This window comes from Homarus americanus, unplaced genomic scaffold, assembly GCF_018991925.1.
Source record: "Homarus americanus isolate GMGI-L3 unplaced genomic scaffold, GMGI_Hamer_2.0 scaffold31183, whole genome shotgun sequence".
Taxonomy (NCBI): domain Eukaryota; kingdom Metazoa; phylum Arthropoda; class Malacostraca; order Decapoda; family Nephropidae; genus Homarus; species Homarus americanus.
In genome coordinates this window covers 29,794-48,485 of record NW_024714081.1, presented here as the reverse complement: position 1 = coordinate 48,485, position 18,692 = coordinate 29,794, and the positions used below count along the sequence as shown (strand labels likewise).

General features: G+C 44.8%; 1 protein-coding gene across 1 annotated transcript; it reads left to right on the top strand.

Moving 5' to 3' along the window:
- The first annotated feature begins 15,819 nt into the window (after positions 1-15,819).
- Positions 15,820-18,032, top strand: LOC121875631 (extensin-like). Its single transcript, XM_042380239.1, has 3 exons — positions 15,820-15,981; positions 17,029-17,303; positions 17,675-18,032. Exons 1-3 carry the CDS (start codon positions 15,820-15,822, stop codon positions 18,030-18,032), a joined length of 795 nt encoding a protein of 264 aa, XP_042236173.1.
- Positions 18,033-18,692: the final 660 nt, after the last annotated feature.

Below are 18,692 nucleotides of genomic sequence, written 5' to 3'. Positions count from 1 at the left end.
TCTATATTAACACGGTTGAGGTGTGTGTGTGTGTTGTGTGTGGTGTGTGTGTGTGTGTGTGTGTGTGTGTGTGTGTGTGTGTGTGTGTGTGTGTGTGTGTGTGTGTGTGTGTGTGTAAAATCTTGTGTATTGACCTTTTCCTTTGTCTGTGTGTAAGTTTGTGTGTCATTTTCACCTTTGCCTGTATCTAATCTTTTTATTATCCTTCCATCTCTCATACCTATGTGTGTGTGTGTTGCCCACCTGGATATTTATAATTATCTCATTATCACCTCTGTATTTAACCCTCTTTATCATTATTTGTCTGTTCGTCTTATTTTTATTAAACATCTTTCATCCTTACCTGTTTCCATCCACCTGAAGTCTTAATTACTTGTTCGGTGTTATTACCTGTGCATTTACCCTCTTCCTCACCTTTCCATCTCTTATGGTCCCTCCTAGCATCACTCTCTGTGACAGCACTCTATACATGGCTCCTGTAGGCCTCCTCCTTGCTTCCTGGCCTTTACTCTCCTCTCCATCATCTCTCTCACTCTACTGCACCTGTCTCTCACTTACCCATCCCTTGAACATGACATACCTCTTTGTCATCATCTTCACTCCCTAATCTACCTCATTCTATCTTAACTAGATTCTTACCGTCTATCACGTATACTGTCTTGTCCATCCCCACGTCCCACCATCCCTCATAGTATCCATTACCCATTCCCACCATCCCCATCCTCATCATCTACGTCTGTCCACCATCCTCAAATCCTCATTCCCACCATCTGATATATTATAAATTTTACATATAAATACACATTATATGATATCACCACCATCCTCACCATCACCATCCTCACGTCATTGCGTCGTCGTGTCATCCTCACGTGCCTGTCTCACCGTCCACTCATCCTCAACGTCTCTGCCCCCGTCCCACCATCCTCCATGATCTTGTCCCTTCCCACATTCCTCCAAATCCTCATCCTCCATGGTCCTTCCTCATCTACAAAGTCCTCGTCTCAGTCATCTGTATCCCCACCATCATCGTCTTATAAATTACATTATGAAAAATGCAAATACAATATAAATCATCCTCATCATTACGTCCACTCCCCTCTCCTCTCTCTTGGCGACAAACTGGTGGGTGTAAGGCATCCCATCAGGCTCTCCCCCGGTTGGCTACATCTAATATGTATATGTGTGAATAGGCCAGACCACAATGGTATCTCCTGCCGGGGCTGAGCCTTGGGTGGGGAGGAGAGAGGAGTCTGAGTTCAGTGCACAGCTTCAAGATGGAAGCACCTGTTCTCATCTGAGTCTTCGAGTATGCAGGGTTTACTAAGATCCCATCCTTAGTTTATGTATCTCTGTCTGTCTGTCTGTGTCTCTGTCTCTTTAATAATTAACGGTTTATTGAAAGGCTTGGCAGAAGGTTGAAAATATACAGTTACATATTTGGGGAATGGGTTACGAATTACAAATAATATACAAAATCATAAGTGATACAAATAAGACATATAATAACTAGATGGGAGCTCAAACTACAGTTCATTTCAACATAGGTGACAGTGTAGGAGCAGTGTTTACTGGGAGTGAATACACTGATTTATTACAAGTTATTGATAATTTTTACAATGGTTGGGACTGGGCTGTTCTTATAGCGATCAGTTCAGTGCACATGGGCTGGATGCGGTTGTGGTGTCGAACAGCAATTCTCGGACAGGGGATCTCAGGTGGTAGTAGGAGCCTGTGTCGGGGATGGTGTAGCTTTCTTACATTTGCAGATGAGGTCGTGGTGATGGTCAGTGAGAGTCAAGGGTCAGTGTGTTGGGCCTTGCCGTATATGGGTGGAGGAGAATATAATCTTCCTGTTTCTCTGTCACCTTACCTCTCTCTCTCTCTCTCTCTCTCTCTCTCTCTCTCTCTCTGAATATATGTTTCTCTACCTTTCTGTTTTTAATTTTCTATCTTTCTTCATTTCTCCGTCTTTCCCCTCCTGTCTACACACACACACACCGTCAACCTCCTCCCTCCTTCCTCTCTTCTCTCTCCTTCCCTCTCTCCCCTTCACTCTCTGCTATTTCTCTCCTTCACTGATTGACTGACGACCAATTAAAGATTCCCTTTGAAACTCTCGCCTCACTGGTCACATCCCCCTCCTCCTCCCCACCCCTCTCCCTCCCCCCCCCTCCCCCACCCCCCAATAAAAGAAGGGTTACGTGTTATCAGAATCCCAAGACTACCTCACTCCCCAACGACATCACAATATCAATAAAAAAAAAAATCTAAAAATAAATAAATAAAATAAATCCCTCTCGCGATATCTAAATGCGATTAAAAAAAATGATTACTCTTATCTTTTATCTCATGGTTAGGTTAGGTTCCAGATATTGAAACATTCCTCGGGGGAAATTAAGAAAGAGATGTGGCTTGTGAGGATACTTTACTCCTTCCCCGCTAGAGGCGCTGCTGTCAGTCATCTCACAACAATGGGATTGATTTTATTATTATTATTATTATATTTTTATGGGTGTATACATACATACATACATACATACATACATCACACACACCATCAAATCGTATCATTATAACAACAGTTTCTTTTGGATAAAATGGTTTATACTTGTGGTAATATTCTCACGTGCCGAGGAGACAGGAAGAGACAGGTGTGGGTGGGTTGTGGTGAGGTGGGTATGGGTGATGTGTGGGTGAGGTTGTGGGGTGGTGAGGTGTGTGGGTGTGGAGGTGGTGGTGTGGTGTGGGGTGTGGTGGTTGTGGTGTGGTGTGGGGTGTGTGGTGTGTGTGGTGTGTGGGGAGGTGTGGTGTGGGTGTGGTGGGTGGGGTGTGGGAGGTGTGTGGGTGTGGTGTGGGGTGTGGTGAGGTGTGGTGTGTGGGGTGTGGGTGGGAGACATAAAGAACAGTGCCACGTGACATAAGGGAACAAGCAGGTGCCTTGACCATGGTACTAAAGTTAAGAGAGCATTTAGCGGATAACTCAAGTCCTCTCACTAGTTAATACAAAGTTAACTACCTCTCCCGTGACCTGACACATGAACCCATGACCCCCTAACAGCTGTGCCACTTCTGTCTCCAGTGTGAGGTCAAGATTGAATGAGGTGTGTGTGTGTGTGTGTGTGTGTGTGTGTGTGTGTGTGTGTGTGTGTGTGTGTGTGTGTGTGTGTGTGTGTGTGTGTGTGTACTATAAGTGTATATGAGTACATCATGGTATCATAGACTCATATAATTACCTCTGGAGCAGTAACGCGTTATGAGGTAAAAAACTTCTACCTCAAGGCGGAGATAATTAAACCCAATTAAATTAATTAACCAGGGTTCGTCCATATTGATTCCAGAGTAAATAAAAAAAATTATCTCATAAGTAATTAACGGACCCCCCCCCTCCATAAAAAATCCGATATCACTTATGCAAATTAAAAAAAAGGTTAAAAAAAATATGTTGTAATTAAGCGGCCTAAACACAAGACACAGGTAACAGGTAAGTCAAGCAAAAACAATTAGGAAGGTCAATATTTGGGAAGGGGCCAAGTTAAAAATAATGTCCACTAAATAGAGGGATAATACAGGGGTGAAGGGAGAGGTGAGGCGTTGAGAAGGGAAGGGGAGGGAAGGGGTGATGATGGAAAGGGTTTATGGGAGTGAAGTGAAGGAGAAAGCAGGAGGTGAAAGGATATGAGAGGAGGCAGTGATGGGTAGAAGGAAGGGGAGGAAGGGGTGATGATGGAAAGGGTTTATGGGAGTGAAGGGAAGGAGGGTAAAGTATATGAATGAGAGAGAAGGGGAAAGGGATGGTTAAGAAGGGGGGAGTGATGGGAAATGAAAGAGTCTAAAAAGATGTCTAATTAATGATCAATAGAACGTATCTCTACGCTACAAAGTTTAGTCTCTGTGCTAGTTTCGATGCCATATTGGACGCCATTGTGGTATTCAGTTCCAAACACCCCCATTGAATACGTTCGAACACATAAAAGAACAAGGATCACTGCGGTGGATCACTATGGGTGGATCACTGGTAGGTAGATCACTAGTAGGTGGATCACTAGTGGGTGGATCACTAGTAGGTGGATCACTGGTGGATCACTAGTAGGTGGGATCAATAGTAGGTGGATCACTAGTAGGTGGATCACACTAGTGGATCACTGGTAGGTGGATCACTAGTAGGTGGATCACTGGTGGATCACTAGTAGATGGTCACTGAGATCACTAGTAGGTGGATCACTAGTAGATGGATCATCATGGGTGGATCTATAGGTGGATCACTAGTAGGTGGATCAGTAGTAGGAGGATCACGACTGATTTTCGCTCGGGTGGTGGTGTGGGGTCCTTGGCAATATCCGTGACTGTCGCGTCTCTCTTGATAAATGGTGTTGCCCAATGGTTGCCCAGGAGGTGCCTTCACCGAGAACAACACGCCGTGGAGAGAGAGAGAGAGAGATAATGTAAGTGTAGGTAAGGGAAGAAAAAAAGAAGAGAAATTAATAAGACAAAATAATGCATCACGTCTAATATCAGGAAGGAAAGGCATGACATCATCAAACATAAGACGTCTCGCCAGGGTACCTGAAGCGACACCATCCAGCCAGCCAACCCCAGCAGGAGAAGGAGGTAAGGAGGAGAGAAGGAAGAAAGGAGGAGATGCCCAACCATGGATCACTCACCTATCAACACAACATCCTGGAGAGGGGAGGAGGGAGGTGAGAAGGTAGTTTGAGAGGCTTCACAAGGGATATCGAGCAAGGCAACACTCAACATAAGAACATAAGAATGGAGGAAACTGCAGCGGGCCTATTGGCCCACTGGAACAGTCCGTTTACACCCAACCCCTATTGCCATATCACACCCTATGTTTGAAGCTATCAGCGTATTCGAGTTTATGATGATATTTGGTAACTTGTTCCATTCATCCTCTGTTTCCAAACAGTGTTTACCTATTTCACGCCTAAATCTAAATTTGTCTAATTTAAAACCATTGTTAGAGTTCGCTCCTGGTTGGATAGTTTGGTACCTTTGTAATGCCTTTGTTTAGCTGCCTTCCATATACACCTCTTATCAGGTCGCCCCTTTCGTCTCTCAAGGAGTGCAAATTAAGATGCTTTAACCTGTCTCTATACTCAGGTTCCTAATGCCTGGGATTAGTCTTGTCATTCTCCTCTGAATTCTTTCAAGGATTCTATATCCATTCTGTAATGGTGACCAGAACTGAACTGCGTAATTCAGGTGTGGTCTCACAAGAATACAGTTTAGGATGACCTGTCTTGTATACTTCTTTTGCTCTTTGTGAACCGTGCTATAGCCTTGTTACGAGCAAAACACATTGTTTACTTGGCTTCTACTTATCATTACTCCTAAATCTCTCTCGCAGTCGGATTTCTCTATGGCATCGTTGTTCATCTGGTATCTGGTTTCCCTGTTTACATCTCCTATACTGAGTACTCTGTCTATCACCTCTGTCTCTTTTCCTTCAACTTACATTCTCTCTCTCTCTCTCTCTTTCTTTATCTTAACCTTTTCTTTGAGTCACGCATCAGGAGTACTTCAAGGATCTTGTTGGAACCTTCTACGTTTTGTTATTAAGAGCAGTTTTTTATGAGGTTTAGCGAAAGAGGAATGGAAGTTTAACGAGAAGAGAACATCAGGCAAACAAAAGAGATTTGGAGGGTTAACGAAAGGGTGGGTTCACGAGGGCGTAAACTAAGGAAGTGTAGAGTCCAAGGCTTCGTTAACCATGATTGAGACGTGGGCTCTCTCGTTTTATGTTAGTGGGGGTAGGAAAGAAGTAGTAGAAGGAGGGTAAAGGAGGAAGAGGAGATAGGGGAGGAGGAAGATAGAGGAGAAAGAGGCAGAGGGAGGGAGATATGGGAGAAAGAGGCAGGAGGAGAGCAGGGGGCTCCCAAGTTTATGTTTCTAGGAAGAGGTGAGGAAAGGAGGAGGAGGAAGACGTAGATGAAGAGGAGGAGGAGAAGGAAGTAACGTAGAGCCTCCCATGTTTATGTTTGTACACGGCGACCTGTGGTGTAATGGTCAGCATGCTCGCCTAGCAAGGGCAGGCCCAGGTTCGACTCCCGGGCAGTGAAACTATGGGTACTCTGTCTACCCAGCAATGGTAGGGACATGGATGTTAATCGATTTGCTGATCGTGCTCCAGGGTAATGGTTAGCCAGTGCAGTTGGCAGGGTTGTCGGTCTTCTGGACATGCACCTTAAAAATTCAGGCCTCGGTGGCTTGGTAAGCCATCCTCGTTAGGAGGGACAATCATTATTATTATGTTTGAAGGGGTAAGAGCGTAAGAGGAAGTAATAGGAGGAATAAAGGAGAAAGTGAGGGCAGAGTAGAGAGGAGGAAGAAAGGTAGGAGGCAGTACCGGGAGCTCCGAGACAACAAGGAGGGTATACATGGCTCAATGAGCAATAAAGTTATTGACGGACATTTCTATTATTTTTTTGCTCCGGGTTTATTATTTCTTTTTGTCGTCGATATCAATAAGAAAGTGATTTTATTGGACCGTTTCTTCCCTTAAGTGTTTATGGCGGAGAATGAGTGTCCTTATAAACTTGATCCTCTCTCTCTCTCTCTCTCTCTCTCGTAAGGCACGACCTGACCTGACCTAAAACCTGACCCGACCCGACCCGACCTTCACACCAACTGTACGACATGGCTCCAAACACACACACACACACACACACACACACACACACACACACACACACACACATCGCCAGTGGTCAATATAATAACCTGTCCTGTTGTATACACGATATAAAGTGAACAATATAAATTATTTACATATTTTAATTGGCAAACTGACACACACACACACACACACACACACACACACACACACACACACACACTGGTATTTTAGTGAGAGACAATTCCTCTTTTGTGTTTGTGTTTTATTCCACAAATACTAAAATCCCACAGGTAGGAGGAAACAAACAATTAAAATAAAACACCAGAGGACTATATATTTTTAGCCGGTATATGTGAGGTCAGGTCATGTGAGGTCAGGTCATTCAGATGGTCAGGTCATTTTCATTGTCAGGTCATGTGAAGTCAGGTTATTCAGGTGATCAGATCATGTGAGGTCAGGTCATGTGAGGTCATCCATTACCCCTCGTGATCTCTTGAGCCAAGATGAGGGAGGGTGTAGAGAGAGAGAGAGAGAGAGAGAGAGAGAGGGGAGATAAAACATGACAATGAAACAACAAAAATATTAATGCAATTTTCACCTAAAGACAAAGTTTTAAAATCTTCTTTCTCACCGCCTCCACCTCCCTCACCCCTACCCCCCTCATCCCCCTTTACCCCTTCAAAAACACTCCCTTAGTTCCCCTCCCTTCACCTTCACTACCTTCCCTCCCCTATATCCGTGTTTGTTTTCAGAGGAATAAGAGAGAGAGAGAATGAGAGAGACAGTGAGAAATCCTATTACTACCAGGCCGTCCCAACCTCACTATGGAAAGAAGAGGCCCTGAAGGAAATTAAGTTTGTGGTAGGAGCGGATCTTTCCCTCCTTCCCTCCCTCCTCCCTCTCCCTCCTCCTTTCCCCCACCTCTTTTTCCTCCTCCTCCCTTTCCTCCCAACTCCCCACCTCTCCTCTCTACCCCTCCCTCTCCTCCTTCTATCCCACCTCCCTCTCTACCCCTCCTCCTTCCCCAGCACCCCTCCCCAGCACCCTCTCCCCCCCTCCACTGTATAAGTCAGCGGCCATTTTACCCCTCTACCTGGCGTCTGGCTAAGTCCGTAATGAAACCTGAAACAAATCTCTCTCTCTCTCTCTCTCTCTCTCTCTCTCTCTCGGTCTCTCTCGCTCTCTCTCTCTCTCTCTCTCTCAACACCATTATATATCAGTCACGTTATTGATTTCCTCTCCTCATTGTGTTTGTACCTGTATCTACTTAATCCAGGTGAGTTTATTAATTAGTCCGGACGGAAGTTAATTAGCATGCATAAATTATATACCTACTCGTAGAATTAATTGTTCCTTTTCTATTTGTTTATGGTGATTAAGTGGTTTAGGTAGTTAGCGAAAGAGGCGATATTAGCATACTCGTTTAACCCTTTTGAGTCCTGAAGGGTTAAATCGTCATTATCAAAGGGTTAAATTACCATAATCAAAGGGTTAAATTATCATCGTCAAAGTGTTAAAGCGCCGTCGTCATCAAAGGGTTAAATTATCGTCGTCAGTGGGTTAAATCATCATCGTCAAAGGGTTAAATAGCATAGGTGTGAACGAGGGAGGGGGGAGAAACGAACGAGATGAATGCAAATGGAGGAAAATGAAGGGGAGTAAAACTGACATGAAAAGGAAGAGGAGATGAAAAGAGGTGCAGAATACAAAGGAGAGTGTGATAGAGTGGGCGGGGAGTGGGGAGAGGGGTGATGAGGGGAGAAGCACCGATTGATCAATGATTCCAGCATGGCTTCACAAGCGGACGTTCTTGTCTAACTAATCTATTAACATTCTTTTCATCAGTTTTCGAATCGGTGGACGAGGGCACAATTATGATGTGGTATATCTCAACTTTAGCAAAGCCTTCGACAGAGTCTCCACGAAAGACTAATTAGAAAGGAAGAAGCATCAAAGGTAACATCCTTAAATGGATTAGGCGTGGTTACAGGACAGGAAACAGCGGTGAGCATTAACGGCACTAAGTCCCATTGAGCAACGTCACAAGTGGAGTTCCGCTCAGTACTTGGACTATTATTATTTATTATATACATAAACGACATAGATATCGGCATAGACAGCAACATAAGTAAATTTGCTGATGACACTAAAATAGACGTAATTAAATCTGACGAGGACTCCACAAAACTACAGGAAGATCTAAAATTTTTCGAATGGTCTGAAAATGGCAGATGAAATTCAACGTGGACAAATGTAAAGTACTCAGTATAGGAGATGTAAACAGGAAACCAGATACCAGATGAACAACGATGCCATAGAGAAATCCGACTGCGAGAGAGAGATTTAGGAGTAATGATAAGTAGGAACCTTGCCAAGTAAACAATGTGTTTTTGCTCGTAAAAGGCTAATAGAATACTTGGGTTCATACAAAGGAGTGTTAGTTACAAGACTAGCGAGGTCATCCTAAAACTGTATCTTGCTCTTGTGAGACCACACCTGGATTACGCAGTTCAGTTCTGGTCACCGTATTACAGAATGGATATAGAATCATTGGAAAGAATTCAGAGGAGAATGACAAGACTAATTCCGGTATTAGGAACCTTGAGTATAGAGACAGGTTAAAGCATCTTAACTTGCACTCCTCGAGAGACGTAGAGCGAGGGCGACCTGATAGAGGTGTATAAATGGAAGTCAGGGCTAAACAAAGGGGACATTACAAAGGTACTCAAACTATCCAACCAGGAGCGAACTCGTAACAATGGTTTTAAATTAGACAAATTTAGATTTAGGCGTGAAATAGGTAAACACTGGTTTGGAAACAGAGTAGTGGATGAATGGAACAAGTTACCAAATATCATCATTAACTCGAATACGCTGAATAGCTTCAAACATAGGTTGGATGCTTATATGAGCAATAGGGGTTGGGTGTAAAAGGACTGCCCAGTATGGGCCAATAGGCCTGCTGCAGTTTCCTCCATTCTTATGTTCTTAATGAAGCAGGCAAGAGAATGACATTATACTGACAATAAAGATGGGAAGTAAGGTACAAAAGAAGGGAAGATGAGATAGATGGACTAAAAAAATCGATGGATATAATGACAATAAAGAAGGAAATTAAAGCATAAGAAGAGGGAAAATTAGATAAATGGAGAAAGATGAAATGCAAAAGTAGACGGAGAACCATTTCAAAAGGGGTCACCAAATGTTCTTTCGTTCTGGGCCAAGGAATCGTGGACAGGGAGTCGTAGATTATCACAAATGAGGCAGACAGTGGCATACGACCTGCCATGAAGAGAAAAACTTTTATGACGACCCTCTCTCTCTCTCTCTTCCATCCATCCACTCCTTCCCTTGTTCTCTCTATCTATCTGTCTCCCTCCTTCCCTCCATTCTCCTTCCTTCTCTCCTTCCTCTTCCCTCTCCTCCTCCTCCCCTCAGGATTTAAGACCAACTAGGGGAGCAGAAAGAGGAGGAGGTTCCCTGGGTCCTGTACACCTGTAATATATTAGCACAGGTGAGTTGAGTGCACAGCAGACCAACAAACTCTACAAAATACTCTACAGAAAGGGGTGTGTCTCTAAAATATACAGGAGGATGATGCGACATAAATCCTTGAGCTCTTCATAAATCCTTGAGCTCTACACAAATCCTTGAGCTCTACATAAATCCTTGACCTCTACATAAATCCTTAAGCTAAAGCTCTATGCTGTTGTCACCCAGAGTTGAATATGACGATCTTTTAGTAATGACAAGATGATGATGATGGTGATGATGGCGATGATGATGATGATGATGACGATGATGATGATGATGGTGATGATGATGGCGATGATGATGATGATGATGATGATGGCAATGATGGTGATGATGATGATGATGATGGGGACTTGTTTTTGAAATCGTGTTGTTGTTCATTAGTGAGCGTCTGTGTTCTCTGTCTGTCTGTCTGTCTGTCTATCCGGCTGTCTGTGTCTTGTCTGTCTGTCTGTCTATGTGGATTTCTAGATGATCTTAGGGCTCCTGAAGCGTAACCTAACCTCACCTATATGAGATCCAGACACGTAAACATAATTCTCGTCGTCAAGATGTAGTCAGCGGTCCGTCATCTGAGGAGGAAGAGGTGGGGAGGAGAGGAAGGAGGAGGAGGAAGAGGGGAAGGAGGATGGGAGGAAGAGAAGGAGGATAATCTGTGAGGCGAATGACCTGTTGTACTCCTAGTGTGTGTGTGTGTGTGTGTGTGTGTGTGTGTGTGTGTGTGTGTGTGTGTGTGTGTGTGTGCTACTTAAAGGCCTTCCTGCCCTTTCCTCACCGCCCTTCACCACCCTTCACTGCCCTTCACACCACCTCTTCACCACCTCCCTTTCACCACCCTCTTCACCACCTCACCGCCCCTTCACCGCCCCTTCACCACCCTTCACCGCCCCTTCACCACCTCCTTCACTGCCCTTCACCACCCTTCACCGCCCTTCACCACCCTTCACCGCCCCTCACCCTCTTCACCGCCCTTCACCACCCTTCACCACCTTCACTGCCCCTTCACCACCCTTCACCACCCTTCACCGCCCTTCACTGCCCTTCACCGCCCCTTCACCACCCTTCACCGCCCTTCACCGCCCCTTCACCACCCTTCACCACCCTTCACCACGCTTCACGCCCTTCACCACCTCTTCACCGCCCCTTGCCACCCTCCAGTGACCCTGTTGCTGAGTGAGGCTGACGGCTGTGTAATGAATGAATGAGTGAATAACAAATACCGCGTGTGTGTGTGTGTGTGTGTGTGTGTGTGTGTGTGTGTGTGTGTGTGTGTGTGTGTATAAGGCCGACTACACAACACACACACACACACACACACCTCTCTTAATATATTAACGTATTTTGTCCCGATATTTACATAAATAAATACTTTCCTCCGTTAGATAGGGGATTCATACTGTATATAACGGACCCTCTATATAACGGACCCTTGATATACCGGACCCTCGATATAACGGATCCGATATAACGGACTATATAACGGATCTCGATATAAACGACATTCGATATAACGGACCCTCGATATAACGGACCCTCGATATAACGGATCCTCGATATAACGGACCTTCGATATAACGGATCCTCGATATAAACGACATTCGATATAACGGACTCTCGATATAACGGATCCTCGATATAACGGACACTCGATATAATGAATCCTCGATATAACGGACCTCGATAACGGACCTCGATATAACGGATTTTCCTCCCCATATGGTTCGTTAAAAAGTATAATCGTTCACTAACTGACAACATTATCTTGTCATTATCGATATTCGTTTTTTTTTTTTTTTTTTTTGTATCCACACATTTCTGAGACCACGTCAGCGAGGGTTAGTTTGTGGAATGTCCGATAGATGGCGTGTGTGGGGTTGTGGATAGTGTGGATGTTGGTGTGGTTGTGATGAGGTGGATAGATGATGGTTGTGTGGTTGTGGGTAGTGTGGGTGGTTGTGGGTAGGGTGGTTGTGTGGTTGTGTGTGGGTGGTTGTGTGGTTGTGGGTGGGTGTGGGTGGTTGTGTGAGGAGGTGGATAGATGATGGTTGTGTGGTTGTGGGTGGGTGGTTGTGTGGATGGGTAGTGTGGGTGGTTGTGGGTAGTGTGGGTGGTTGTGTGGTTGTGGGTAGTGTGGGTGGTTGTGTGGTTGTGATGAGGTGGATAGATGATGGTGTGGTTGTGGGAGTGTGGGTGGTTGTGTGGATGTGAGGAGGTGGATAGATGATGGTTGTGTGGTTGTGATAGTGTGGATATTTGTAAGGTAGTGATAGTGTGGTTGTTGTTGTGGTTATAAGGTTGTGGATAGTGTGGTTGTAAGGTTGTGGATAGTGTGGATGTCTGTGTGACAGGAGGTAACAAAGACAGAATGGGAAGGGAGAAGATAGAAGGAAGAGGTTAGGTTAGGTTAGGTGTTGGTTAGGTTAGGTTAGGTGTTGGTTAGGTTAGGTGTTGGTTAGGTTAGATTAGGTGTTGGTTAGGGGTTAGGTGTTGTTAGGTTATGTTAGGTGTTGGTTAGGTTAGGTTAGGTTAGGTGTTGCTATGTTAGGTTATGTTAGGTGTTGGTTAGTTAGGTGTTGGTTATGTTAGGTTATGTTAGGTGTTGGTAGGTTAGGTTATGTTAGGTGCTGGTTAGGTGTTGGTTAGGTTAGGTGTTGGTTATGTTAGGTTATGTTAGGTGTTGGTTAAGTAGTGTTGGTTATGTTAGGTTATGTTGTGTTGGTTAGGTTAGGTGTTGGTTATGTTAGGTTATGTTAGGTGTTGGGTTAGGTTAGGTTAGGTGTTGGTTATGTTAGGTTAGGTGTTGGTTTCACTAAGAGAAGCTTTATTTCACGTCGACTTGTTGTTTTTTTGCTAAATGGTGAACCAAAGAGGAACTCAAATAAGAAGAGGAGGAGGAAGGAAGAGGAAGAGAGAAAGAGGAAGAGGGGAAAGAGGAAGGGGAGAAAAGGAAGGAATAAAGGAAGAGGAAGAGGAGAAAAGGAAGGAAGAAGAGAAGAGGAAGAAGAGAAAAGGAAGGAAGAGGAGAAGAGGAAGAGCAGGAGAAGACACCCAGTATCACACACCTGCACACGATCTCATCAGTATAGGTAAGTTAATTAAGCTCATTAGACAAGACTTGACTCAACCTTTACCTGCAAACTTTGATATTACCTGTAGTAATATAGCTCCAGGTATTACAGCGGTAACACCACTCACCTCACTCACTCGCTCACCACCACCACCAACCCCACTCCACTCACCAACTCACTCACTCACTCCTCACTAACTCACCACCACCTCACCTCACCAACTCACCCACTCGCTCACCTACTAACTCACTCACCCCACCACCACTCACCACCCCACTCCACCCCGCTCACCACTCACTCACCACTCGCTCACCAACTCACTCACTCACCTCACTCACTCACTCCACACCACCACTCACTCACAACCGCTCACCACCACCCTCACTCACTCACTCACTCACTCACTCGTAGTGTGTGTGTGTGTAATAAACTGGAGTTATGTTTATCTTGTTGTTTTAGCCAATTAATTGAGAGCAAGACTTTATCAACAGGTTATTAGGTAAGAAGAGAGAGAGAGAGAGGAGAGAGGGGGGAGAGAGAGAGAGAGAGAGAGAGAGAGAGAGAGGAGAGAGAGAGATAGAGAGGTCACGGTTGTTTTGGGCAAGACAGATAGACAGACCAACCAGACAGACAGACAGGCAGACAGACAGACAGACAGGCAGACAGACAGACAGAGATCCTGTCTATAGTATTTTATTGACCAGGCTCCTCGTGGTGGTGGTGGTGGTGGTGGTGGTGGGTGATGGTAGTGGTGGTGGTGGTAGTGGGGGATGGGTGGTGATGGTGGGGTGGTGGTGGTGGTGGTGGTGGTGATGGTGATGGTGCGGGTAGTGGTGATGGTGGTGGTGGTGATGGTGCAGGGGTGGTGGTGATGGTGGTGGTAGTGGTGATGGTGCGGGGTGGTGGTGATGGTGGATGGGTGGTGGTGGTGATGGTGGTGGTAGTGATGATGGTGCGGGTGGTGGTGGTAGTGATGGTGGGTGGTGATGGTGATGGTGATGGGTAGTGATGATGGTGCTAGTGGTAGTGGTGATGGTGGTGGTAGTGGTGGTGGTGATGGTGGTGGGTGGTGGTGGTATTGGTGGTAGTGATGATGGGTGCTGATGGTGCGGGTGGTGGGTGGTGGTGGTGTGATGGTGGTGGTAGTGATGATGGTGCTAGTGGTGGTGGTGATGGTGGTGGTAGTGATGATGGTGCGGGTGGTGGTGGTGATGGCTACGTGTCTGTGAATATATATGTCTCTACTTGTTGCGTCAGCCTTGTGAGGTGCGCGTGATCTAGGTATACGCTGATAACCACAAGGAAAGAGAGATGGATAGAAAAGATAGATGGATGGATGATTGGATAGATAGAATGAATGATTGGATATATACTCGTAGATGGATGGATGTGTGGACGGATGGATAGATAGATAATAAGATATATATATATATATATATATATATATATATATATATATATATATATATATATATATATATATATACATATTTATATATATATATATATATATATATATATATATATATATATATATATATATAGAGAGAGAGAGAGAGAGAGAGAGAGAGAGAGAGAGAGAGAGAGAATACCCACCAATAGCAAGTGCCACGCCTCACCTTGCCCAAGACTCGCCGCCTCCCAGGACCTAACCTAACCTAACCTAACCTAACCTAGCCTAACCTAACCTAGCCTAACCTAACCTAACCTAACCCAACCCAACTTAACCCAGCCTAACCTAACCTAACCTAACCTAACTCTAACCCAACCTAACCTAACTTAACCTAGCCTAACCTAACCTAACCTAATTATGAAGAAAAAAACTCCTCCCACACACGTCCAGACTACAGCTGCTGACCATGGAGCTGACTGTTGGCTGACGCACCTTGGCTGTCAGCGATCGTCAGCTGGGAACCTCACCATGTGGCTGTTGGGATCCTCGTGAGAAACAGACCTCAGGCGCCAGGTCTCAGCTTTCTCCCCCAGAGATTCAATATATCATAAGATTTACCTCCTCCCACACCTCCCCCACACACCTCCCCCACCTGTCCCTCGCACCTCCCACACTCCTCCCCATACCCTCCCCGCACCTCCCCACACCTCCCCATACCTCACTACACCTCCCCACACTCTCCCCATACTCGTCCCTCGCACCTCCCCACACTCCCTCCCACTCTCCCTCGCACCTCCCCACACCCTCCCACACCTCCCCACACCCTCCCACACCCTCACCACCTCCCCACACCTCCCCCATACTTCTCCTCGCCACCTCCCCACACTCCTCGCACATCCCCACACCCTCCCCACACTCCTCCCCATACCCTCCCCACACCTCCCCATACCTCCCCACACCCTCCCATACCCTCCCCACACTCGTCTCCCCACCTCCCCCACACCTCCCAACTCCTCATCCATCCCCACACCACCCCAACCTCCCAGATCCTCCCCCACACCTCCCCCACACCTCCCCACACCTAACCTAACCCTGGGCTCACACGAACACGTTAAAGGTGGGGTGGATGTTTAGGATATACTCACATAATCCAGCCAATATATCCATCCTGGGTGACAATAGTGTGGATGACTCTTGAATCCACTCCAATCCACCGTGTGTGTACTCCCTCGCCACACCCCAAGCCAGACTGTACTCCCTCGCCACACCCACAGGCCACACTATACCCCAAGCCACGCCCACAGGCCACACTATACCCCAAGCCACGCCTCCAGACTTGCCCTGGGATGGTAACGTGCCCCAAGTCCTGACCAATCATCATCTTGGCACTACACGTCCTTGGCCAATCACATTCGAGTGTTGGTCTACTGGGAGGAGGAATTTTTTTTTTTTTTTTGACTGGAAGATTTTGTTGTTGTTGGTAGTATTGATATGTAGCTTTACATGTTGTTATTACCTGCAAGAGAGAGAGAGAGAGAGAGAGAGAGAGAGTGTGTTCAGATCAGTAAAGAAGTAATTCCTGTGTCGTCATGACTCTCAGGTGTACACAGGTGCACTACTGAGTACTCATACTCACACACATGTTTACATAACACATGTGAGACACGCACAGCATTTACATCACACACACACACACCACTGGACACAAGCATCTCTTTTTTTTTTTCTCTCTCGACCAGATTTGTTTTCGTCTTCCTGAGGGTCGAAGAGTGTGTGTGTGTGTGTGTGTGTGTGTGTGTGTGTGTGTGTGTGTGTCACCATAACATCTTAATAATTTTATATTTTTTTATCGCTAATTACTCACCACTTTGACTCTTCACCTGAACTGACCTTTAATTTCCGGATGCTTGAGTGTGACCTGTCATCCAGAACGCACTCACCTGAAAGACAAGATGAAATAGTTGGTTAGGTTAGGTTAGATTAGGTTAGGTTAGGTTAGGTTAGGGAAGGTTAGGTTAGGTTAGGTACTTTAATTTACTTCACCTGAGTTATTTCTACTTTGTTTAAATTGAGTTCATTATACATATATATATATATAAGACCACTGTATATGTGTGTATAATGGAACCGATAGATATATAATGGAACCGACGGGACACTATAAGAACCGACAGGATACCATAATGGAAACTGACGGGACACTATAATGGAACTGACGGGACACCATAATGGAACCGACGGGACACCATAATGGAACTGACAGGATACCATAATGGAAACTGACGGGACACCATAATGGAACCGACAGGATACCATAATGGAACCGACAGGATACCATAATGGAACCGACGTGACACCATAATGGAACCGACAGGACACAATAATGGAACTGACAGGACACACAAATCACCGACAGGGCACCACAAATCACCGACAGGACACCACAAATCACCGACAGGACACCACAAATCACCGACAGGACACCACAAATCACCGACAGGATACCACAAATCACCGACAGGATACCACAAATCACCGACAGGACACCACAAACACAAAAACGTTATTACAACATTCTTCCAGGATTCCTAAAGGGTCTGGAATGGGTGCCAGGAATGCCAGAGTTGTGCCAGACAGGTAACTTTCCTTTGAGGTTCCAGGTAGTGTACAGGTAAGCTTTAAGGACAAAACTAAACAACAGGAATAATATTATAGTCATCCTTGTGTCTAGTTCCCGTTTTCTTTCACTTCTTCCCTTTTTTTCTTGTTTCTTTTGTTCTTTAATCTTTTTATTTTCTTTGCCATTTTCTTTTTCGTTTTAATTTTTTTTATTATTTTTATTTTTTCAATTTTACTTTCGTTTCCTTTTCATTTTTCTTTCTTTTATTTATCCTTTTTCTTTTGTTTCTTTATTCCTTTTCGTATTTTGTTATGAATGTTACTCCTGTTTTCTTTATATATTTTTTATTTCTTATTAAAAAAAACTCACCTGACGACATATTGTAAATAACACCCTAAAACTAACATCTGTTCTCCTTACAGATACCAAAGCCCAAAATCTTCTCCAAAGTCTGCACAAACCCTGAAATCTTCTCCAAAGTTCACAAACCCTGAATTTCCAAAGTTCCACCAAACCCTGAAATCTTCTCCAAAAGTCTGCACCAACCCTGAAATCTTTCACAAACTGAATTCTCCAAAGTCTCCACCAAACCCTGAAATCTTCTCCAAAAGTCTCCACCAAACCATGAAATCTTCTCCAAAAGTTCCACCAAACCCTGAAATCTTCTCCAAAAGTCTCCACCAAACCCTGAAATCTTCTCCAAAGTTCCACCAAACCCCTGAAATCTTCCAGTCTCCATCAAACCCTGAAATCTTTCTCCAAAGTTCCACCAAACCCTGAAATCTTCTCCAAAAGTCTCCACTAAACCCTGAAATCTTCTCCAAAAGTCTCCACCAAACCCTGAAATCTTTCTCCAAAAGTCTCCACCAAACCCCTGAAATCTTCTCCAAAAGTCTCCACCAAACCTGAAATCTTTCCAAAGTCTCCACCAAACCCTGAAATCTTCTCCAAAAGTCTCCACCAAACCCCTGAATTCTTCTCCCAAAAAGTCTCCACCAAACCCTGAAATCTTCTCCAAAAGTCTCCACCAAACCCCTGAAATCTTCTCCTCCAAAAGTCTCCACCAAACCCCTGAAATCTTTCTCCAAAAGTCTCCACCAAACCCCAAAATCTTCTCCAAAAGTCTCCTACGTGAAGATCTCCTTTACCTGGAGATCATAGAAAAAAACCCTCACCTGGGACCACTAAAGCCACTATGATACACTGAAGATGGTAGACCAAAACCAACAAACTCGCCTTAATTTATACACACACGTCACCTACTTCAGTAAAAAGTATGTAAAGTATTCAAAAGTATTATTTTCATTAAGGTAATAAGACTTTTAACAAGAGTTTTTTTTACAACTTTTTTGTCGATTTTTTGTTTTTTGGTTTTTACTTTTTTCTGCCTCTGGTTATGGTTCCTCTTGTTAGCTGGTTGTGGTTGGCAGCTAGGGGAGT